General features: G+C 30.4%; 1 protein-coding gene across 2 annotated transcripts; it reads right to left on the bottom strand.

Annotated features, from left to right (window-relative positions):
- Nucleotides 1-10,346: 10,346 nt before the first annotated feature.
- On the bottom strand, nucleotides 10,347-15,114 carry LOC114739357 (reticulon-like protein B21). Of its 2 annotated transcripts, none has more exons than XM_028927412.1 (9): nucleotides 13,565-15,114; nucleotides 13,409-13,456; nucleotides 13,190-13,292; nucleotides 13,028-13,102; nucleotides 12,784-12,928; nucleotides 12,524-12,593; nucleotides 11,843-11,908; nucleotides 10,760-10,882; nucleotides 10,347-10,600 (listed from the first exon to the last, which is right to left on the bottom strand). In XM_028927412.1, the coding sequence occupies exons 1-9, from the start codon at nucleotides 14,814-14,816 to the stop codon at nucleotides 10,407-10,409; spliced, it is 2,076 nt and encodes a 691-aa protein (XP_028783245.1). In that variant the 5' UTR covers nucleotides 14,817-15,114; the 3' UTR covers nucleotides 10,347-10,406. The 2 variants fall into 2 exon arrangements, with proteins under 2 accessions (XP_028783245.1, XP_028783246.1); XM_028927413.1 differs by having other exon boundaries at nucleotides 13,409-13,453; nucleotides 13,565-15,113.
- Between the last annotated feature and the right edge of the window lie 10,755 nt (nucleotides 15,115-25,869).

Genomic DNA, 25,869 nt, shown 5'->3' on the forward strand with positions numbered 1-25,869 from the left:
TTTAATTCAGTCATAAAGCTTAATAGCTTTTTAATTTTATATTTATTTAATATATACTACTCCGTCTCTTATTATAAGCTCCTTTTAACTAAATTGCACGGTTTAAGAAAATAATTAAAATTAGTTAAAAGCAATTAATACGTAGCAAATACAGTTTTTTCCAAATATACCCCTATATATAAATGGATAAATGTGAAAGAGTAATAGTGAAATAAATGAAGAAAAAAATATATTAAATACATTAAATTAGGGATAAAATAGATAATACTACATTAAATACTCAGACAAACTCAAAGAGGATCTTATAAAAAGAAACAAACCTATTCAAAAAATTGGATCTTATAATAAAAGACGGAGGGAGTACACTTTTTAATAAAATAATAATTTATATCCCACACTACAATAAATTATGAGTAAAATTGCTCATTCGTGCAATAAATTCAATAAAGGGATTTATGGCAAAGAGCTTATAGCTAAATTGGCATCCTATGCCACCTCTCACAGAACTGAATGGATTGATGTCTCGTGAAAAATATGGGAATTATTAATTATTATTTAGTCATCATATAGAAAATGACCAAACCCGGAACGCACTTAAATAGTAAATGCCACAGTGACGCTAGTTCCCACATAACAACCGCTTATGATGTTGCACTGCCGACCCCATTGCTTTGCTTGCTTAATTAATATTTTCGGCTTAATACTCCTCCAATCCTTAATATAAAACCTTATCAAAAAAAATAGATATTAGTCCTATATATAAGAATTATTTTACATTTTATCAATTTTTTCAAATTAACTCTATTAGTATTTCTTTAACAATAATCAAATAAGAGATAGAGAGAAAGAGAATTAGGAAAAAAAAATCATACTAACTAATTTAACTAACATTCTTAATATGATCAAATTAGTTAATTAGATATTACATTAAAAAAGAGGAGTATTCTTTTGGAAAAATTACAAGGTTCTAAAAAAAGAAAATAACTACAAGCAGATCTTAATAATAAGTGAGTAGTTGTTATTTACTAGTATTGAACTTGTCATTATAATTTGTTTTGTTGTTATTGATATTTTTAATAATTTTTTTTCTTATTTAGGATTTCATTACAATTCTTTCTCTTTTTTTTTCTGATAACTTGTACATTTACTAGATTTTTCATACATAATTTAAAGTCAGAATATCATGCTACCGAAAATTATCTAATATCATTTGAGTACAAGGCCCCAACATTTTTGCCCTTGATTTTCCGACCCAGATAGTATCACAAAAGACGGAAATTACCAAACGCTACACTTCTAAAAGTATTACAAATTTGAATTTGGGAGAATTACATATAAAAACCGCTGGTCGAAACATGCATATGATTATGAAGATAGAGATGAGGATCAGGAAATAGCTTAAAGTCGCCATATGTATAAACTTTACTAAAATTGACTGCTTTGTAAAATAATTTTACTGATCATAGACACTTTTTTTTGAGAAAAAAAATTATGGGTTAATTAATTAAAAATATAGAGTAAAATTAATTAATTGAAAATATCATCACGCAAGTGTGATCATTGGGTAGTGTACGATAAGTTAAGGGACTCAGTCATCGTTCAATTTCTCTCTAATGGCGGCTCTCAGAGATAAGGATGACCTTTCCTTTTTTCTTTCTTCTTCCTTTTTTTGTTTCGACAAGACAGATAAGGATAAACTTAACTCACATTATAAACTTCAATTGTCTCACATGCTTCATCATAATCTTTTCTATTCAATTTTTTTATTCGTGGGATTAAAAAATTATATAATCAAGGATAGATTAGATTTCACATGACGGTAGATCCATGAAACTATATACATGAACTATTAGCTCGTTTATTAATATAAAAATTAGTTGACTAATTTGAGAAAAATAAAAAAAATTAGTTAAATTAGTTATTTATAATAAATAAGTGTAGTCTTTCTTAAAATATTTTTACTAATAATGTGTGTTAAAATTATCCTTTCATAGAAACCTTTAACATGCAACCATTATAAGGACTAGTTTGAAAAAAAAAAAAGATAAATATGAAAGACAAAGTAGATTAAGATTTTATATTTAAGATCATATTGAATGTTAAACTAGCTCTTATATTAAAAATCAGACTTAGTATTATCACTTCTGAGCGTGACAGAAAAAATATGGCAAATATATGTTCTAATTTTGAAATAAATCTTGCTCATTGTGTTCTCGTTTTATAGTTTAGGTTTATTATCACTAATTTTTTTAATTGCTCATGATAAATTATTGAGACTGATTGGGGCCATTCAATTTGTTTGAGATTTAAAAATTACATAACTTACTTTCAACTTCCCTAAAAATGATTGAAATGGTGACTATTAATTCAAAATAAATGATTTTCTTGTAAAAATTGAGAGAATAATTAAGGGTCAATAATATATTCATAATTATGCGAAATTAATATATTTCTTGTGAAGCTTAAACGTGGGTAATTATCTACATTAAAGGATAAGGCACATCCTTGCATCCCCATGTGTAAACACTAAGGATAATGTTCATCCTATTCTATCTACCTTTTTTGATGACCCTTTCTTGGTCTAGTGCCTCTATTTTATTTTATTTCCTCCAGAAGGACATGGTTGGTGCCTTTATTGGTATCTTTTTCTCTTTTGTTTTTTGGTTTTTTTGCCAGCGCCCTTTATTGGTATCTATGCAAATCACGTAACAATTTTCGGCACAAACATGCTTCCTAATGATGATAGAAAATGTCTATTTTTATTAATTTTGTCTCGGTTTAGCTGAAAATTACATGGATATATTTTTGTGAACATAATTATCATCAATAGTCTGAGGTGGTAAAATTTTTTTCACATGCAATTCTTAAACACCATTAGTTCCTGCACATGAGAGGCCAAGGAATCAAACAGTAGAAACTGTAAGGATTTAATTAAAAAAAAAGTCTAAAAACGTGATTTATAGCTAGAAAAAACTATAAAAACCCTTTGGATTAATGCTCCCTACACAGGGTTCTTAATCTTTTGGTAAACCTAGTTTAACAAGCACTAAACCCAACCTAACCACTTTTTTCTTAATTTTATATATTTGAGTACACATGCACACGGACATGTTAAGGTTTTTTGTTTTTTTTGACCAGAGGACATGTTAAGGTTAGGCTCAAGTTTGATGTCTTATTCAAATATAACAGATGACACTATCATTGAGACAACTTGCTATTGGTATAATCACAATGACTAAAAAAAAAAAAAAAACATCTCGACACATCATGCGATCTCAAATAAGTAATCAAATCAATAAAAAGTCTTATAATAAGAGAGTAATCTCCACAAATATTGTTATTTTCTACACTGAAATTTATTATAACATGCTACTCATTTATTATAAAACTTCTTTTAATTAAATTACTTATGTGAAATTGCACAATAATTTTCTCATCATTTTACCAAATCAGGCTTTAGACTAACCCACATGCGCACCTGGTCCAACATAAAAGAACATCCCTCATGCACCAAGCTACTAACCTTTGTGGTGCTCTCCCTTAGCCAAGAGCTAATCATCATCAATATCAAGATAAAATATACAACTTATATAACAAACTGCATTGATTCATATAAATTAGTGATATAATTCATAAAGAGATATGTCCAGTGATATCCTACCTAGTACCCCCTGTGATCCTTTCCTTAATATATGATTCAATAGATTAAAATCTGGAAAAATTAATGAAACTAAATAAATGACTTAATTATAACATAAATACATGATCTATCTGAAACACTTAATTTATAAGTTAAGCAAATTAGCTTAAAAATAATAATAAATATAATATTTTAAATTATTTTATTTAATTTTTTTAATCTTTTTAAATTAATCAACCGCATGTTATTAAGGTTCAGAGGAGGTAGTATAATATAGCTTGCTGGGGAATGGTATGAGACGAAGCATTTTTTTTTTCAGAGAAATAAAAACAAAATTATATGATGGGGAAGTGGGGATTCGATTTGATGCGATCAATAATTTGAATTCTGAACTCTCAGACTCAGCCCTGATATATACAATGCACAACGTTTAGAGGTGTCCACGTGAAATTATGCCTGCATTGATTTGATCTGTGACCAGACCTCTCTGTTTATTTGTCTCCAAAAAAAAATGCCACCCATCGTTAATATAAAACTCAATTAATTAATTAAAAAATTCAAAAATAATTAATTTGTTTTATTTATAAATTGATATATATCTAATAATACATAAAATATTTTAGAGAGATCATGTAATATATGCTACAATTAAGTAATTTGATAACTTTTTTAATCTTTCAAAATTAATTAAGTGGGTCTTATATTAAATACTGAAAGTAGAAGGAAAATAAATACTCTTCCAATCCTTCATGTAAGACATAATTACGGAGTTGATCTTCATTCTAAATGTAAAATCTATTTTCAATATTGATCAATTTTTTTTCAAATCACCCTTATTGATTTTGTTTTAACCATAGTAAGTAGGAAACTAAAGAGAGAATATAAAAAAAGATGATTTAAATGTTTTAGGAAAAACATGTCATATTTATTACAATTAACTAACTCACATAATTTTTTTAATCTAATCAAATTAGTTAAATACTATTCTCAGAATCTCAATCCTTAATATAAAAATCAGTTGATTAATTTGACTAGATTAAGAAAGTTTATTAAGTTAGTTATTTGTAATAAATATGGGTTGTTTTCCTTATAATATCCTTGTTAATAATTTGTATTAGTTAAAACTACTATTTAATAAAATATTTAACATGTGAAACTACTACAAGAAGTATTTTGAAAAAATAGATACTATGTCTTGTTGGGCCTCTATCACATGCATGTGTGTGCGCGTGTGTGAGATACTCAGTCATACATGCACATGGCTGTGTCAGTATGGTCACCATCCGGTGGGCTTCCCATTTAATCTCGCGGTGCCCACTTTATCGTCTTCACCAACGGAAAACACACACACAACACAAGAGACAGCTTTTCTCGTACACGTAAAACTTGAGGACTCCCAAATTTAATAACATAAATTCATACGACGGAACACCAAATAATAAATATTCTGACGCAACAATTATTGTCATTATATAAATGTGCATGTAATGTTATTGTCAATAGCATATAGAGATTAACATTAACATTTAATAATTTTAAAATTTTTTTAACCAAATTACTAATGATATTGATCCATCCAAGGAGAGACAACGCTCCTTTTAATTTATTCCATTAATAATTTATTAATTTATGCTCCGTCTTGATTTTAAATATAGGAATACACAAGAAAATTTTTAAAATCTAAATATAAGATCTCAATCCATCTTATCTTTTAAATTTATAAATTTTTTCTTAAAGTATCTATATTGATTACATATAATAAGGAGATTTTTATTACATATAATGAGAAGGTTTTTATCAAAGAATAGTTACAATACATGTGATTAAAAGTGATGGTGTTATACAATACACTTATCACAAATAATAATTAACTTAAACAATTTTCTTAATAACTGATAAATTAATCATTACGGAGTGGTATTAATTTATTAATTTATAATTCTCTAGATTGTCTTTCCCCCCTTGTAAACATACACATCATTTCCAGAAAGAAACATTAAAAAGAAACAGGAAAAAAAAAAAAAGTTCGGTGCATGTCTCTATTGTGGCGGTGGCCATATTTTCTTGGAAAATTAAGACCAATGGAATCTAATGTAATATAGCCACCTCACCTTTTAAATTTGAACTTGTGCACCTATTATTTGTCAATAACTGATAAGATTACAATATATTCCAAACACGTCTCAAAATTAATTTTGACAGCTCCACGTAATCCGCTGATTGAAGATTATATGTGCCTCTCACAATCTAACGCAAAACCTACTCACCTGTTTTGTTATATGTATGTCTCAATTATGTTTGGCACACTGGTTTTTAAACTCTCTCTCTCTCTCTCTCTCTCTATGATATTAGCATCAGTATCCAATATCCTTTTTGAATCTTATTACTAAGTATCTGAGTAACTAACTAATCTAATTCGGAGTTCGTGACTTTTCCTTAACAGAAATGTCTCTTCTGAAACTCAAACTCGAGATCCAAAGAGATCTAACAGAACCTTACACTGTTAAACCAACCTTTCTATATATGTATATATCCCGTAATGGAGTTTTAACTTACAAATAATTAGAATGAAAATGCCTTAAATGACTCATATTTAAATTCAATACTCAGCCATATATAATTCCATGATACAGAAACAATATGAATGGCATTATACATTAATAATTTCTTATAATAACATCTGCATGTATAATACATGCGTGTACTTATTCATAAATATTTCTTCAAAACATGCATGAGAGGGACAACATTATACTGTCGTTTGACATAAGCTAATTAATCAAATTATGGCCACACAAATCGTAAAATACGACTTTTAAATCGATTTTGGCCATGTCGTTTAATTGGTACATATAAACTTACAAGTCAAATAAACTCAATCTTTTTTTGGACCAAAAAAAAAAAACTCAATCTTTGATGCACCACGCGTCTCAATTTCATTCAAAAGCATTTAATTGATTCCAGGGCTAATTGATCACTTAATATTTAAATTAATTCAACTCTATGTTTTTGTTTTATTTCTTCCCTAAATTCCACGTTATGTATCTATCAGACGATGGGTTGCGCTTGCATCTTTATCACTAGATTATATATACATCCACAAATAATTTAATTAATTAAGTGGTTGTAATTTGTTTTGTTTTAAAAGAATTATGCGTTGTTGATAAAAAAAAATTGGTGGGAATTGAATGGGAAAAACTCCTAATCTTATCGAGTAAAACTGAGAAACATTTTTCAAACACAAAAATATAATCCATAATTTTATGTAAGATTTCACTTTAATCTTTAATTTTGAAAAGAATCTTTTCAATCTTCTAATCATCATGCGATTATTTTTAAATGATAATTTTTTAATAATTATTTTAATTTTAAAAATTTAAAGTATTTGAGATTTTTTTGTAAACATTTAAAATTTTAATATCAATATTAACTGCGTTAGAGTTAATAAAATATTTAAATAGTACTTTATAAAATTAAAAGACTAAAATAAAACCAAATTAAAGGATTCAAGGTGCACTTTAACTTTTCTTAGAAATTCATACAAACAACTAAAATTGTAATATTTTAAATTCAACACTAAAACCACACAATCTCATATAAAAAACATATACGGCAATATAAATTAATTATTTTTTTTAGCATCAAATCTAGTAAATATGTTTATTTCGAAATATTTTCTTTTTTAAAAAAATTGAAATTCAGTCAAGCTAAATCATGCACGAGTGAAATTTTATGTATTCGATGAAGGCAGTTTATACGCGCGCGCGCGCGTGTGTGTTGAATTTCCAAAGGCCGTCTATGTTATCATGTCGTTTGAGGTAAGCTATCAAATTTTGGCCACACAAAATACGACGACTTTGTAGTCAATTGGACCATGTCGTTTGGTAACACTAACCAGTCAAAATGTCGTGTTTGATGCACCACGCGTCTCACTTTCCTAGTTTCATTCAAAAGCTTTTACTTGATGAATATTCAAGAGCTAATCAACAAGTAATATTTAAAATTGATTTAACTCCGTATTTTTTTATTTTATTTCCTTTTCATTATACGTTGTTAATCTATCAGAGAATGTTAAAAAAAAAAAAGATTGATTGATAAAATAGTGATACTTAGGATTTCTGAAATTGGAAACATCGCCATTGTGTTGCCACGTAGAAGGATGGACATAATTAGAGACACTTGGGAGATAGAAATTCAGGTGTCCATGCTTGTGCATCTGTATCATTCAATTATAATCATAAATAATGATTTTAAGTAGTTTTATTTGAGAAGAATTATGCATTGTTGATTAAATAATAATAATGATGATGAATAGTGGTGAATGGGAGATGCTCCCTATTAGACTTTAAAGAATTAAATATAGATTAAGCTTATCTTTCTATTAAAATATAACTTAAATTATTTGGCAGACTTGTGTAACAACCTAACTTCTCTTTTCTAACAAGTTGGTAAGGTTAGAGGATAGTTAAGTATGATTTTTAAGTCATACTTAGAGTTAAGATATGATTTGAAATTTAAATTGAGGTTTAGAATGATTATTGTAGTGTAGTTTGATTAATTCATGGATGATATGCTTGGGCAAATTAATGTGAAGAAACCTTCCATTTACTTAATAGGTAACAAAACCTCGACTAAGTTTTTATTACCCAAGTAGAGGTTTTGGCAACAGGCACTATTAGCATTACTTGGGTGTTTATGTCGCATATTTGTATAAAAGAGAGAAACGTGAGGCCTTGTTAGGATTTATATTTTTAGACCTTGAAGAGTAACTTTAAGCTTAAAAAAATTTGAATAAGTGTTTCTATCATGACTTTCATCTTCCACTCTTGGATTTTTAAAGGTTTTGATGCTATGGAAGTTAGGGTTTATGTATAGGATTCTGAATTTTAGTCAAATTCTACAGATTATTTTGAGTTTAAATGAGTTAATAGGTATTTGAGAGTAGATTTAAGGTTCAATTAATGGGGTTTTGTTATGAAGATTTAGAGTAAGGGTTTGGATATTAGTTGGAGTTTAAGTTAGAATATGATGATTCCACTAATTGAAATACAATTTAATGGTTACAATATGTTTATCTAAGGTCGAATTGAAGTTTAATCGGTTTAATTTGTTAATTAGTGTGAAATTTTTTAACTAGGTATTTTTAACGTGGAACGTTAATTAAGTTAAGAAATTGGGAATTTTAATTGACTGTTTGTTATTGGATGGTAATTTGAGGTTCCAATAAGTTAACTGACACAAGAATTTGAGGGAATTTACTTTGAGTGACAAGAAGTTGACATTTGGGATGAGTTTTTATAAGTTGGGAGTAGCTCTAATTAGTTGTATAGCCTTGCATTGATCAATGTTTACTTACATCAAGTGGATCAATGGCTTTGATCTGATCGTTTGAAATGGATTACCCTTGGGCCATAAAAAAATTTCTTTGGACCCAATAATGTAATGTTGCTGTGCAATCAAAATTTCTCTTATTTTACCAATAGGAATTGGGTCCAACGGAAGGGGTTAGTCATTCACAATGTGACGAATCAAGGTTCAATCTTCTATTAGGAGAAATGTCCACATTTTATTTTCCAATAATGTCTCGAATAAGATTGTCTTTAATAGGAATATACCTATATTTTAGTCCCAAAAAAATCTCTTATTTTACCAAGGGCTTTGGGGCAAACCAAGGCTTAAATACGGGGTACCAATATTTGGTTTCTCAAACATGATTATTTCTATTATGAAGATATTCGTGTCCAGCAAGAAAAATTCTCTTGGTCTTTGGACCTTTGTGGGTGAAGATTGTATGGGATTTAATCCCCCCAGCCCTTCACTGGTTAATTTCTTGTGGTTCCCAAAAAAAAAACTGTTGTTCTTTATAAGGCTTATTTGGGCCTACAGTTCCCAAAATCAGCCACCTCTGCTTAGCCCAGTATGGAAGAAAGGTCGGGAAGTATTGGGGTCGAATATAATAAAACATTTATTGTTTAAAACACATGAGGGAAAGAATATTTTGATTTCAGGGAATAATCATAAAAAAATTATATAAAAAGCTTGTATTTTCAATAGATTATTATGCTATATGTATTGATGATTTGAACTAAAAAGAAATGAGGACAGGAATTTAAATTTTAGGGGGGGAAATCAATATATGTAAGATATAAATCTTAGGAATCATATTTGCCATGTTTAAACAAAAAAAAAGACTAACATTTAAATATAAATATTAAGTATCTCTTTTTATTGTTTAAGAGTTAAATTTAACAACAAAGTGTTTCAATTAATAAATAATACTACGACTCCTAATATATGAGCGAGTTGACGAATTTGAATGGATTACGAAAACTAATTATATTAATTATTTGCAATAAATAAATGTTATCTTTTCTAAAATATTTTTACTAGTCAGGTATATTGGCTAGAATTATTATTACTACAATGACTACCTTGGAGAAAAAATAAATAAATATAAAAACAAAATAGATTGAGACCTTTCTAAATAAAAATCAAATAAACTCTTACATTAAAAAGCCAAAGTTGTATATATACACACATGATGATGGAGTCAACCGAACATAAAAATAAAGCATCATATAACAACGAAGAACGAATAACTATTTATTTATCAGCTGGGATTTCCTTTTTCATCACTAGCTAATAAAAAATTTACAACGGTAGTAAAACTATATATTTTTTAATATGGTAAAATAATAAATAACTATATAAGAACAATACTATATTAGAAAAAGCAAAAAAGAGCACACCGCATGGACCCGAATATTTAGAACCCTTTCTTAAGTTTAATTGATTCCGACGGAATGTGGGCACGCCCATGATTCTTCGCTCCACCTGCCGCCTGCCACGTGTCCCCCTCATCTCCTTCTGCTTCGTCTTCTTCCTCTTCTTCTTCCACATATTCATCCCTCACCATATAATGTTGCTGATAATATTTAAACGCCACAAACAGCACAAACACTGCAACACACACATGATAACAATCAGAATGGCTATCCTTTCTTGTGTGAAGATAGTTTGTAAATGGGAGGTAGTGAGTGAGTTTGGTTCCCACTTATAACTTTGAATTTTTGGTGCCTTTTCAATTAATTGAAAAGGAAAAAGAACTTCGAATGTTACCTGCCCAAACACGAGCAACAACTGATGACATGTTCCATACAAGGCTGAAGATGCCAAGAGCCACTGCTTTCTTGTGTGAGCATGAATCCCAAGCGTCTCTGAATCTTCGAACCCAAAAGTTTCCTTCATGCACAACAAGTAATATTAATCAACCCCACTTTTGGCGCTAATTGTTACTACATAATGATGAAGTAAGAAACCATCTCTAATCTCTAAACAGCACTAAAACCAGTTGACTGAAGCTTACATACAGTATGTGAGAATGATTAAGAACAGGCGACGGCCAAAAAGAGGGAGCAGATGGGACCATTTTTAGAACTTATGAGGCTCATAAAGAGTGTGCGCTTGGGTTTTAAGAACCCAATAAATAGACATATATGTGTACATGAAAGTGACTATTCTGGAGCCTGGGACTTTGGGGAGTGCCGAAGACCCGCAGACCAAAAGATGTGGAGGACCATTATGAGTTTATGATCCCATTGAAGAACAATCCCTATTCTCAAGAGGCCCAAAACCCATGTGATGCAATAAATTTAGAGCGACAATTTCTAGCCATGTCCAAAGTTATTTTCCTTTTCCCCTACAACAGATAAGGATTAAAAACATCTACTCTAATACAAGCTAAATCCTGGAACACTTACCTTGAATCAGTGTGATCTCTCTTTGTTGCAAGAAGTCAAAAACATAGTGTGACTTTAAGAGTCGGGTTTGGTTTAAGAATTAAGATGATGTGAATTTTAGACGTTTGAAGATGAATGTGTTATTGGGCCCCATTAAATGGTAGGACCCACCGGATATGCATTATGGAGACACAGTGCGTCTAATAGTAAATAGTAATATTAGCAGGTGCAAAAGATCCGTTGCCAAGGCATGAGGACGAAGTCATGATCAGCTGTGGTGGGCCTACGCAACCACTGCAACTATTGAGTCAAAACATTGCCCATTTACCGGTGCCCAATTGGCATTTTTAATTATTTTTAATATATTCCCCTCTGATCTAAAATGACCATTCTTTTTATTTTTATATAGTCAGAAACCTTCAACTAATGTTTAAGCAAAGCTGCATCACATTCAGGAAATTACCATATGCAGTTAACTGTGCAGAATAGGAAGAACAGACTTTTGGAACCGTAAATACTCCAAAGAAACCTGAGTAGGGAGAAACATATCCATATGTCAGTTGTAAAATGGAATAATGATGATGACGACGACGACGATCCACCCAAAAATTAACGAATAAAAAAGTATTTAATAGTTTTTATTAAATTTGTTCAAAAAATCCATTATTATTAAAAATATATTTTGATATAAATGTATATTTTTCATTATTTTTGATCTGCCTCTCTTCTATTTCTATATATATATATATAATTCATTAATAGAGGAAAAGTTTAATATACATAGTAATTATCTATTCAGCCAACGAGTAAGTTTAAATAAATTCACACCCATGAAAAAAGGTGTGATGAGAATTAAAGATGTTAGATAATCTTCGCCGTCCTAATAAATGATGCAAAAAGTTATGAGACTTTGTAGTTGGGACGTAAGTAATTTTTGTTCCTCTTTGTTTGGTTTCAAGGGAAAGGCAATGAGGGTTGAGTTTTAGCCTTTCATGGCCGCAGAGCAGAGTACCATCTAGTAGTAGGCTCAGGAACTCCGCCTTTTAACAAGGGCATGTAAAGGGTAATCTTTTTGAGCAGTTAAATTTCTAAACTGATCTTACCCAACAAGAAAATGTTACAAATCAATTAAAAGCAAACTTACCGAATTTGGCCATTTTCCAAATGGTTATGGAATTACCACATCTGGCTAAAACAAAGAGCAAAACTGCCAACTGCACATTATATAGGTTATGGTCAAATTTTGCAGTCTTTCTTTCATTAAACCACCAAAAGCATATAAAGAATTAAGTACCATGAAGCTCAGGCATGAATGTTAACTTGTTTAAGATGGCAGTATAAAACACACTTTGCCGGAAATGACAAGGGAATGAAATCACGAAATCAGTGGGTAGAGAATATTACCTTCATTGTGGTGCCAGGATCTCCAGAAAAGAGGGCTCTGAGTTTAGAAAGTAACTCATTCAAGTAAGGGAGAATCAGTTTTAGTACCCAACTTGCTTCTTCTTCTCCTAGTACATAATTTTTGTCATCTATATCTATGATTCCCCTGTTTAATTCAGTTCCACACAAAAAGAGGATCAGAAACAGAGTACTTTCTTGGTAATTTCCTGTCATTCATTTTTATCCCTTGGGTTTGGACTATTACCTGCAAATTAAGGATCTGTAAAGGAAGATAACAGCAAGGTAGACAAGTCCCAGATAGGACATTACTGAAATAAAGCTGCAGCCACAGGGAGAGGAAATTGTCAGTTCTGGGAAGTGACAATTACTATGTTTTATTAATAATGTTTTATTATGAATTTCTCACCTCACATTTATATCCCGTGCATATGAAGATGAGATTATAACAAATGTTCCAATCCCAAAGACAAAGGCTGATCTTGAGATATCTCTCCACATGATTAAGTCAACTGAAGATTAAGATTCACAATAAAAAAAAATGTTAAAATATAGTCTGAATAAAATTTTGCCGATAAATTTCACTTTTCACTACTGCACAATTCTGAATTGCTGATAGATCGATCACCTAGACTCTGCAATTTGCTCTGAGTTTGAGGGAAGCTATGGTATTCTGCTTTTGGAATTGAGGAGCTAAAATCAGTCAGTGTCATTAAAGAAAACAAGCGTACAGCCCAGAAAACAGACTGAGAAAACGGAAACTCAGAAACTCAGAAGAACTTACTTGAATGTGAATTTTCTTTTGGGAAATCTTGGTAAATTGTGGAATGCCTTCTAACTGGAGATTGTTTCACAGTAACTGCAGGGATTGACATTGGTCTTTCATTATTTTGCTGAAATCTCCTGTAGGTACTCTGAATTCTCTTAGGTTGTGGTTGATTCGCATTCAAAGCCTTCTTGTTAACAGGGTCATCGATCACAGCCTTCTTTTCTGGTTCCTTCGCAACCACTTTCTTGTCCAGTTCATTCGCAATCTTGTTATTGTTATTCGCTGGTTTTTTCACGACCATTTTCTTTTCCTGCTCATTCACAACCTCGTTATTCTCTGATTCCTTCACAATTTTGGGTTCTGTAGGAATACTGATTTCCTTTACATCGAAACTCTCCTCCATCTCGGTTTCAGTAGTCTCATCCACAGCGTTCTCCTCTTCATCTTCAACTTCTTCCGCTTTTTCATCCACTAAACCATCTGCATCGCCGTCGACGAGCACCGACAATTCCGGAGAACATTTCGGGACGCTCACATTTTCCGTACTGCTTGAAATGAACTTCTCTTCACACACCCCGATATCCTCACAATTTTCGTCAGTATCGTCGTCCTTCTCATTCTGAGCTGTGACATTCTCGATTCCGCCATTGATCCCATTGCTTGATTCATGCGAAACAGGATCCGACGCGGATTTCGTCTTCCTCAATTGGACTGAATTATTCTCCCCAACGCTCTTCACATTATTCTGATTCGCCGTCCTAACCGAATCCGATTTCGACTTCCTCAAGCTCCTCTCAGCCCCCTCACTGGATTCACCCGCATCTTTGGGCACATCAGATCTCAGCTTTCTCGACTTAATCGGCGCCCCTTCATTCCTGGACTTCCTCGCCGCAATTGGGCTCTTCTTGATCTCATCTGAAGAAACACTAAGCTCCTTACATTGTTCATCAGAATTCTTCTGCCCCGACTCTGATTTCCCTCTAGTAACCTGAACTTGAGCCTTATCGGTTGCATCAGAATTATTGTCCGATTTCAACGTCCTCCTCTTGGCATTCACAGCCACGGTGCTTCTCATGAGTCTGGTGGCAGTACCAGTAGCAGCATTGGGAGCTACTTCATCAGAATTAGCATCTCCATTGAAGACCTTAATCCCACCTTTGACTTCATCGCTCTTCATCCTTGATTCCCACACAGAGCCTGCAGGAACAACAGTACTAGTAGCAGCAGGAGTAGCTCCAGAGGGAATCCTCCTTTTAGTGACATCCATGAGCTTTTAAGGGCAATGAGTAATATAGGGGGGGCATAGGTGTGTGGGTGTCACTGGATAAGAAGCTTTGTGCTGAAGAAACGGGAATGGCAGTTGGTGGGGGTGAAGTGAAGCATTGGGATCCCTTTGGAAAGCAAAAAACGAGAAGATTTTGTCGTGAGAGAGAAGAGAGAGAGGGAGACGAAGTGGTTGGTCTCTTTTCTTTTTCTTTTGTTTTGGCTTTTTGAGGAAATCAGGACGGAAAAAGCAAAGAGGGGTAAATGAATATGGAGATGGTGGGGTTGAATGATTAGGGTGTTAAGGAAGATGATCCCTTTTTCTGCATTTGATTCCACAGCTCTCTCTCTCTCTCTCTTCCCCTCACATGCACACGAAGACGCCTCCTACATTTCATCAGATTTATAATACAACCAGATTGGGATTTGGATTTGGATTCTCTTGACCTGCAGTATAATTTTTATAATCTGTTAAAATTTACGTACATAAACTCTTTTTCCGCTTTCATGGTACTTCCTCCAAGGAGCAGCAGGGGAATTGGGGCAAGATGACACCATGGCTGGCAATCTCGTGGGGAACAGGATTGAGAGAGGAACAGGATTAGTGGATTTTTACATAATTTGTCATAACTCGTTAATACAATGCTAGATAATCAATTTGAAAAGGTAAAAGAAATTAGTCAAAATGGTTATTTGTGTAATGTTTTGAATTTTATAAATTACCCTGTTTAATTATATATATTGGAGCTATCCTTGACTGAAAATCACTCATAATAAATAGAAATGTTTTGAAAAAAAAACATTATAAATTTTGGAGACAAAATAGATTAATATTTTATATTTAAGATCAAATTTAATTCCTATCTATCTCTCATATTTAGGATAAGAGGTAGTATGTAATATATGTCCTTTTCTTAATTATTTTAAGTTTATATATATATATATATATATAGATAAATCTCTGTCCTTTTTGCCAAAGATAAATCTCTTATTCACACTATTTCTTTTTAATTGTTTTTAGATATAATAGGTATGCCCCGGCCTCTATTTATTACAAAAGTTACATTATTTAAAGTTTGTGAATACTGTGACTTGATAAAGATTTTATATTTTGTACCCCTCTATTTTTTAATGTAAACCTAATTAATTAATTTGAGTAAATTAAAAATATTAGTTAAATTAGTTAATATGATATTTTCTTTTAAAATATCCTAAACATCTGTCATTCTCTCATTCTCTCTCTTATTTGGGCAGTGTTGGGAGAATATCAATATGATTAACTTGAAAAAAAAATTGATAAACATATGAAATATGTCTTCTATAAAGAATTAATATTAATTCGCAAAATTAGATATCATATTAAGGATTGAAGGAGTATTAATTTTGCACATGTAAAATATGATGGGAAGCTTCTTGTTGATTTCCAACTTTAATTGCTTGAATTCTTGCCCTTTATTCTCCTCCACTAGGCTGAGTGCATAAATGAGTCATGTAATTAGTCCTATTCATGTAGTGAGATCGGCCAAAGAAAGGCTCAAAGAACTGGTAGTTTCACTCACTCCCCATCTAAAATATACTATCTCTGATCTTAATATAAGAGTTAGTTAACTAATTTGAGTAGATTAAGAAAGTTTGTTAAGTTAGTTATTTGTAATAAATAGATGTTATTTTTCCTATAATACTCCTGTTAATCATGTGTATTAATTAGAACTATCATTTGATAGAACCTTTAACATGTCTAATTATTACAAAAACTACTTAGAGAGAAAAAATAAATAAATATGAGAGACAAAGTAAATTAGGGTCTTATATTTGGAATCAAACTGAAAGTTAAATTAACTTTTATATTAAGGATTGGAAGCAGTATTTTAATTGTATATATAACAATAATTATGATTAGAAAATCAAAGTAAAATTTAAGCCATGTTAAAATAAACATACAATATTTATCATGCATATATACTCCCTTTGGTTTGTCGTTAGAAGGCACCTTTTAAAATAGAGTATTGATCTTTTTTATGTCCCATTTGATAGTTATACTTATATTAATAAAAAAGGTAAAAGAAAACATAAATTAGTACGATGCTAGAGTTTTATATATGTAATAAGGGCAATATTAAAAATTTAGTTAAATTTTATAATAAATTCAATGTTTTTAATTTTTTTATAGGTATATATAAATTAGTTAAAAATGACTTATATTTAGGATGTATAATCTAATTAATGAGCATAATATCTTTTTTAAAAAAAAATGAGAGATGTACTCAGAGAAAGCAAGTGGCAATTTTCAAATTTGAGCGCAATTAGTCGCTACAGGTATTTGTCATTCGAGCCTTGTGTGGTTGCAGTTAATTTAATTAATTAATTAAGTAACTAAAACATTAAATGGAATAAGAAGATAGAGAAGAGTAAGATGAAGTGGGGTCCACGACAATAGTGTGAAAACGGGATGGATTGTCTTCAAGTCAGTGAAGGTTTGGTGGTTTCTGTTGCCCGGGGTCTTATCATAGTAACGGGCACGACCGCCTCTCATTTATTCATTATTGAGCACATTTATTGGAAATAATAATTAATTTGAAAATATTGAATATAAATAGAATAAATGAGTCCTAAACACAAGTAAATAATGTGGTACATGTACATCTGCGATCTTATTATTAATTATTGGGAAGATTATGAGATTAATTTCAATATCCAGGGACTTATATCAACTTAGATATATATAAAAAGAAAATTGAATGCTTGTGTTTTGTGCAGCCACTAAGAACGTGACCAACATAAATTTGTTTCATTGACATTGGTCCACCAGGTACACGCGTAAGCGCACCAAAACTTCATAACACCTTCCCCATTTTCTTTTTTCTTTTTATTTATATTTCATATTTTAAAAGGAAAAATTAAAAAAAATCATCGAAATGAAAAAATTATATAAGAATCCGTGACAATATTAATATGGGTTTTAACAACAATTTTATGTTTTTAAATATTGTTTCGTTTATATATTTTAAGAAGCTGAGCTTTGTCCTCTTTACGTTGCGTATATAATTGATCTTTTCTGGCCTAGGAATTTATTTTACTTGGTTATATTACATATAGGTCATCTCAATTTTTGCCATAATATATATAATTTGCTCTAGGTTTATTAAGACAATACGATCATGTTTAGGAAAATAATTTCATGTATTACTAATAGTAAACCCTAGCGAAATTAGGTCTCAATATAACATATATAATAATCAAAAAGTCTCATAATAAGTTTTACTATAGAAATGATAAAAAAATATATTTATATTTCTAAACTTGGAAGCAAGTTGTGAGCATTTAGAACATAACCCTTCTGAAAATTATATAAAGGGAGTGTTTTGATAGAAACAAAACCATGGTTTCAGAAGTGCTTTTACGGTTTACGAAATAAATATATGGAGGAGTTTGCCTCGTTTTGCGGAAAAGTGATTCTGAAACCATAGTTTTCATATTGCCAAACACCCCCTTAAACTTGAGTTTTTGTTTTATTTTACAGAGACGAGCTACTGCCACCACAAACGACAACAACTTATTGGCTTAGCAAATACAATAGATTATGGCTTTTTAAAAGTGAAGTTTTGAATAATCCATCGTGCCAAAGGGATATCCAAGCAGGCAAATGGAAATATGACAAGGAGCCCTAATTTCATTAGGTGGGTCCTACAAGCCAATCAACAACTCATAGAGGCCCGAATTAGCAGATAGCGAGCATGAATTTGTAATTAATAATTAATGGTCCCCTCACAAAGAGCCTCTCATTGAAGTCACGCATGGTCACAGAAGATTATAGTATGAGTCAACTAGAAAGAAATAGAAATTAAGAGGGAAAGAAAAAGGAAGAAAGAGAAGATTTGAGTGCATGTGAGGGATGTTTGGCGTAAGGGTGAATGAATGGATGAGTGTGAGAGGAAGAGGAGAGAACAACACACATCTCTTTTGGAGAGACCCCACCACTTTAATTTCCTTTTTCATTGGGATGCCATGTGATCATATTGTAATGGTTGAGTCTAGTTTACTTTTATGAAAATCGAAAACAAAAATCATTCATTAAAAATTTTATCCGTGAAAATGGCATAAATCATTAAAGCACCATGGTCTTTCTCATCTAATCGATTTTTTTTTTTTGGAAATTTCCCTTTAGATTTGAGGATTTTTATTTATTCTTTTTAATTTCTTGGCTTTTACATAAGCAGGACACATCACTGCAAAATTCGCTTACGCCTCTCTACTCCCACCGACACCGCTATTTCCTCCTGCCATTTCTGCTGGCGTCTTAAAAATTCTTTTTGTTTTTAGCCAAAAAACACCTATTAGATATAGTGCGGTAAAAGATTTGATATAACTGTTGTTATTGGAGAAACAAAAAATCATATCAATATCAATTTTAAGACATGACACATAAAATCTGAGATAGGTGTTGCTTTATAAGGCCTGGGTGGCAATAACAACAAACAAACGCCTGCAAATATTTTGGTCCTCTCTGCCACTGTAGGATGATATATACATGCATATTTCTTTTTTAACGTTGCACTTGTCATTTATTTTTGTTTATGTCCGTCATGCTTTTAACATCAAATTACTTTTATTGTCTCGTTTTTTTGCAGCTCCAGCCTGGACTTCATCCAGGTGGTGTTACTATTAAAACAATTTATTGTTAACTTGTGATGATTGAGAATATTAATGCTACATCCCATCCTAAATATAACATTATTACTAATAAGCTGTTCACTGAAATAGTAAGTGGTCTTAACTTATTAAGAAGGAGAATACAAATTCAATACTAAGTAGTGTACTTGTTGGTAGGGCCTTAATCTTATCATTTTTAGCCCGACAATAATTAGTCTCAAATTCAAAGTAACTTGGAGAAGATTCTAAGTTTATACCAAAACCCAAAAAAAAAATCATACTTCATTTTTGGTTCATCCTAAAGTGTATCAAAGAAAATTTTCTTAATACCATCTTTTGTGAGTTTTTTTGGGGAAAAAAGACAATAAAATATCCTAAAAATTGTTAAAGGACATATTACTTTAGGTGAATTTTAAAATCCTAATTCAGACTCCTAGTATTATTTTGAAATTTTCAAATCTTACAGAATTACATCAATGCCCTTAACTATTTTTTTCTTTTTCTTTTTTAACATTGTCACCTCAACACCCTTAACCGGTTTTCGGCTACCAGAGCTCTAGTAAAGGCGATGACCTTGTCAGTGGCTTGCCATTAGAGATCTGGTGATCGGAACTATGACGACTGCTTTTTTTTCTATATTGACTTTTTTTTTTTAACTATTAACTATATTTGTTTTTAGAACTCCGATGACTACTTTTATTTACTATTGACTACTCCAATATCACGATTGACTATTTTCATTTTTAATCATTTGGTGACTATTTTTGTTTAGCTATTAGATGTTCTAGTTTCGCTATTAACTATTTTTGTTTTAAAAATTAAAAAAATATATTAAATGTTACTGGATATTTAGTGACTCTTTTTTGTTTAGTTATTTACTATGATTACATAGTCAATAATTATATAAAAGCAATCACCAGAACTTTGAAACAAAAGTAGTCAATAATTAAATTAGAGAAGTTAATAGCTATGTGAAAGTAATCACTGGGAATAAGGGCAATGTTGTCATTTTATAATATTTTTAAAATAATATAAAGGGTCTGATTTGGAATTTTAAAATTCACCCACCCTAATTTATCTTTTAGCATTTTTTAGGATATTTTATTTTATTTTTTTGGCACTTAGAATTTGGGATCTTTACTCAAATCTCACTTTACCTTTATTATCTAAACTAGCCGGAGGTGGCCCGTCGTTCATAATTTTACTATTTTAAAATCAAATTAAGATATGCTTATTTTTATATCAACCATATATTTTCTAACAAATTCTAACTAATATTTAAATTATTTTCATTTAAAATCAAAATATTTTAGTTTGATGTAAAAAATATATTATCTCCAATCCTTAATATAAGAGTTAGTTAATTAATTTGAATAAGTTAAAAAAATTAGTTAAGTTAATTATTTGTAATAAATAAGTACCGTCTTTTCTAAAATATCTTTGTTAATCAAGTACTCATTTAGTCTTATTTATAAGTCACTTTCAATATGTTTCACACAGAACAAGAAAAACCTTAAACTTCATTAGTTTTTATTTAAAATTCAACAACTTTTTAACTTTATCTGTATTTAATATATATTATACTTTATGTAAATAAAGTTACCATAATAATAACTGAAGGGTGAAATTATACGTCTATACAAAAATTTTTTCTCAGTGCTCTATAAATAAAACTAAAAAAGTCTTCTCTCTGCCTTGTAAATAGGACTAGAGAAGTATATTGACTAAAATTACCATTATTATAAAGAGTACATTGAAAAAAAATGAATAAATATAAGAGACAAAATATATTGGAACTTTATATTTAAAATCAAAATAGAAGGAAAATGATGTCATATATTAAGGACATGAGGTAGTATTGTGTATTTATATTTAAGTACGTAATTTTTATTGAAAAAAATTTCCTTCTCCAAAGCTACTATGATTTCAGAAGTGTTTTTACGGATTACGAAGTAAATATGTGGAGGAGATTACCTCGTTTTGCAGAAAAGTGCTTCTGAAACCATAGTTTTGGGTTTCCCAAACACCCCCTGAATCTAGAGAATAGAAATCATTATACTACACAAGATTAAAAAAAAAAAAGTTCTTATTATTAATGAAACCTAAATATCTAGTGTGATTGTTATGTATGTAAATATATAATCTCATATATTTATCAATTGTTATACTGATGTTGATCGTCTTTAATAGTAAGTATCAAGTTTAATAATTAATTTTGATTTGATTACTTGGATTACAGTAGTTGTAGGGCTAGATAGATTGTAATTTTAAAATTCCATAATTTAATCCTTAATTACTACTACTAAACTTGGGTCATATTTTAATTAAGCGTGTATGAGTTCAAATGTTGATTGAAAATTTTTTTGAAAGATTGGGACGCAAGTCAACGTCAACTTATTGGGATAAGAGAGGTTAGTTAGAGCCTACAACATTCATAATTTGTTGCGTATGTGCCTCTTTTTTTTTTTTTTTGGGTTAAGATCCCAACGTCCGCATCTGGCCATCTGCTTATAGTACCGTTGAAGGCACGTGACTTGAGCGGCGCACCGCACGTGCTCTTTGCTTCTTAGGGCAGCCCGCACCTACAACACACATATGCTTGGTGGCCCCCCCCAAAAGTGAAATTCTATTGCAGTTTCATCTTTTATTTTTTAGTAGTATAATTTTATTTATGATTTTTTTGTGCAATTTAGCGATAAAATTGCACAAAAAAATTATGAATAAAATTGCATATGAGAGATTAGATCAGAGGTAAAATTAGATATTTACCTATTTCTTTAGAAAATTGCTTTTCTATTTGGTCCTACCATTATCATATAATTTTACTCATGATCTTTTTGTGCAATTCAGGGATAAAATTGCACAAAAAAATTATGAATAAAATTGCTTATTTCAATCCAGGTCAATCAGTCATGCTAGCAAACAAAAGAATCAGTTCTTTGATCAGTCTAATTAACAATTTAGTTTTGAACTGGTTGATTGGTTTAAATTTTATTTTTTTTCCTTTTTGTTGAGCCTAAAACAATATCATCTTGTGTTATAAAGAGCAATACATTAGATTGTTTTTAAGTAATACAGTTTTGTTGAATTATGTATGATTTTTTTTGGTGAATTGAATTATGCATAATTTATATATATGAATTATTTACTTACTTGTCGATTAATATCTTTTTATTTGAATATTATTTATCTCATGATTATATATGACTTTTTTTGTAAATTTTAATTAAATTAAATTATTTTAATTATGATTAAATTGACTTCTGATTCAATTATAATTAAACTTTTGACTTTTAAATTACTGTTTTGACCAATTCAACTATCCATCTAGTTCTTAGTATTATTTCAAAATTGACTTTTTTTTTTTAGGCAAAATTCCTCTTACTACACTACTTGAAGGTTCAACCAATTTTCATATGTTATCTTGACTCACATGGGATCCAGATTTTTAATTCAATTTTTTTTTGACAATTGAAGTCAGACCATTATTTAAATATTATGTTAAATTGCCGAAACATTTTTTTTTCTTATTTTTATAATTGAAGCATTAAATCAAATGTTCTGCGTATTGGAGGCTTTACATTCTGCTTGGTCATTAATAATCTGAATCTCAAGTCCCGAAATAAAAATCATTTTGCCCTAAACAATGACCGCCTTCATTATTTTTATCTTTGGGTATATGAATTTTCTCACTCGGTGGAATTGTTTAATTGTTTCAGGCACAAAAAGTTAGAAGTGTTGAACAACCCTATATAGTTAAAATGCTAAATTAGAATTATAAAATTGTGATTAAACTTTTGGTTAGTTCATTTCAAAGTTCAAATTTAATCTTATAACTTTTTTTCAATTATGACCCCTACACGAAGGTCAATAATTTTATAAAATTCCCCTTAACTTTAAGTCAGTTACATAAACTCTCAAACTTTAGGACATCAAATTTATATCTTGTAATAGTAAGGGGTTATATGTAACTGGTCTAAAATTCACGTGAGTTTTGTAAGATTATTAACTTGCATAGGATATCATGTGCTTTTTATTAATTTGATGGGGCAATTTTTATTAAAAAGATAATGATTCATGATAAAAAAAATTTAGGGGATTAAATTTAAGCGTTGAAATGGTAGAAAACTATATGTAATTGATTCAAAATTTAGGAGAATTTTGTGCAATTTAACATAACTAAAATCAGTAATTAAACTTACTATTTGATACAAAAGAGTTAATCTGTAAGTTCTTATAGTTTATCTTGATTTTAAATTAGATTCCTATAATTTATTTTATTTGAATTGTACATTCATCATTTGATACATTAATTTTAATTTATAGACAATATAATTTTATTTATAAAAATGCACGAAGTTAAAACAGTGAAATGAAATCAAAGAAATTTTACAAAATTCATGAAATTTATAAATTAAAATTTATGATTTTGACGCTTAACGACATATGCTTATCTATAAAGAATCAAGCTATGAGAACCTAACTTAAATGACATAAACTAAAACCTGCAAATCAAAACAGCAACTAATCTTACCATAAACTTTTCAAAGAAGTTTTAGTGCTGGTTACGAGACCTTCTCTATACATACCGCTAGGAATTAAACTTTTAACTAGATACTTAAAGAATCAACTTAAGTGCCAACTATGTTAGACCCCATGAAAAACTTGCAAATTAATTTTTTCCATATTATTATTGTTGTTGTTATTATTATGGCCCCCAGCAGACAAGTATTATCTTAGTGGGATGTGATTGTACCTTGGTTTAGGTTCATGACACATGGGGGTCACTTTAGTTATTAAAATGCTTAAGATAATGTATAGATTAGCTTCAACTACGTACCATAATAGTCATGTGTCTTTTACCATAATATAATGCGTTGCAGTGTACGAGACACCATATATATATATAATATGAAGTGAATAATTTCTATTATTTAAGCTCTAACACTCCATTATTAAGATGTGCTCCTCGATCTATTGTAATTGTTTCATTAAAATAATAAAACTAAAAATAAATTATATTTACTAAGGGACAAATGCTGAGGTTTATTTGCATGATCTTTTCAGTGTCCGTGGGCTGCGGGGGATCCTTTCACCTGCCCCATATTTGCTACTGAAAAATGCAGGTTTTAAATGTCAGTGCCATTATATATTATATATATTGCAATGTATGACATCTAATAATTGTTTTGGTATAATTTTTCACACATATAATATTATTAAAATTCTTGATCTTCTTCGAGGAGAAATGGTTTTTTTATTTGATATATATATGTATATATATGTATATAAGCTCGTTCAATCTTACTAATAAAAAGGATAATATGTTTAAATACTCTGAAAATATTCATGAAGGAGCACCTAACACTTTAAAACCTGACCATAGCAAAAATAAAATATGGTTTTTTTTTTATTCTTATATATCTTGAAAGTTATTTTCATAGCAAAAATACCCTGACCATTACCCACCATTAAGTTTGACTATTAAATTATGCAGTTTGACCGGTTTTTTAAATGGTTAAACTTGACAATGGATAACAATTCAGAACAAAAATATTACTAAATAAAACTTTCAGGACATATAAGAACAAAATAAAAAAAATCAGATGCTCGATGGTCCTTTGTATATGCTTCCGAAATATTTAAGCAATTTATCTCCTAATACGATCCCAGAAGCAATGTTACTTTGGTTTTGGATCACAGAATGTGCGAGACAGGATAACTATAATGAACACTGGGAAAAGTTCGAAAGAGAGGTTTAAACTACGCACCTTAACTTTAAAGAATTAATTGAAAAGCACAAATCATTGGGACTGTCCACCAATGAGCATCAGTTTTGGTTACACTTGACCAAACACCTCATCGTGATCTCATTTTCATGGTTGTTTAGGTTCCTCAGTACCAAACCCTGCAATAATTTAAATTGGCCCCTACGTTGTTTGTGTGAGTGTGTGGGGGGGGGGGTGGGGGCATATATTTGTTGTTCCTTCTTTTTCTTTTCTCGTCACTTTATTTTATCTCCACCTTTCTGTAAAACCACATCTCTGAATTTGATGGCATCCTCATTATACGGAAATGTTTTCCCCCAATACAAATGATCTCCTTTTAGTTCTTGTCAATTCATTCCTGATTCATGTACCCTAACAATCTAAACATGTCCACCAATGCAAAAGTTGACAAAGGAAATCATACCCAGTAGTTTCATTGAGGCCATCCAGATCATTCCATTAGACTCATAGACACAATATTAGCAAATGATTATTAAACAAAGTACTAAACCAAGGAGAATTAAAAAAGAAAGCCAATTGATCAGCTCTGAGAACTGTGATTCCTTGTTCACACTTTTTGGCCCCTAGTATTATTGATAAATATTCCATTAAAAAAGAGAACGTATACCACATACATAA

This window comes from Neltuma alba, unplaced genomic scaffold (assembly GCF_004799145.2).
Source record: "Neltuma alba isolate B1F8T4 unplaced genomic scaffold, ASM479914v2 tig00013909_pilon, whole genome shotgun sequence".
NCBI classification, from domain to species: Eukaryota; Viridiplantae; Streptophyta; class Magnoliopsida; order Fabales; family Fabaceae; genus Neltuma; species Neltuma alba.

Bases quoted from the DNA above. Each gene is read 5' to 3' on its own strand.
- LOC114739357 (XM_028927412.1), bottom strand. From the start codon at position 14,816: ATGGATGTCACTAAAAGGAGGATTCCCTCTGGAGCTACTCCTGCTGCT. The intron at 13,103-13,189 runs GTGAGAAATTCA...CTGTGGCTGCAG, and splicing joins GCACGGGATATAAATGTGAG to CTTTATTTCAGTAATGTCCT. The intron at 10,883-11,842 runs GTAATTTCCTGA...TTGTGCATGAAG, and splicing joins TGCACAGTTAACTGCATATG to GAAACTTTTGGGTTCGAAGA.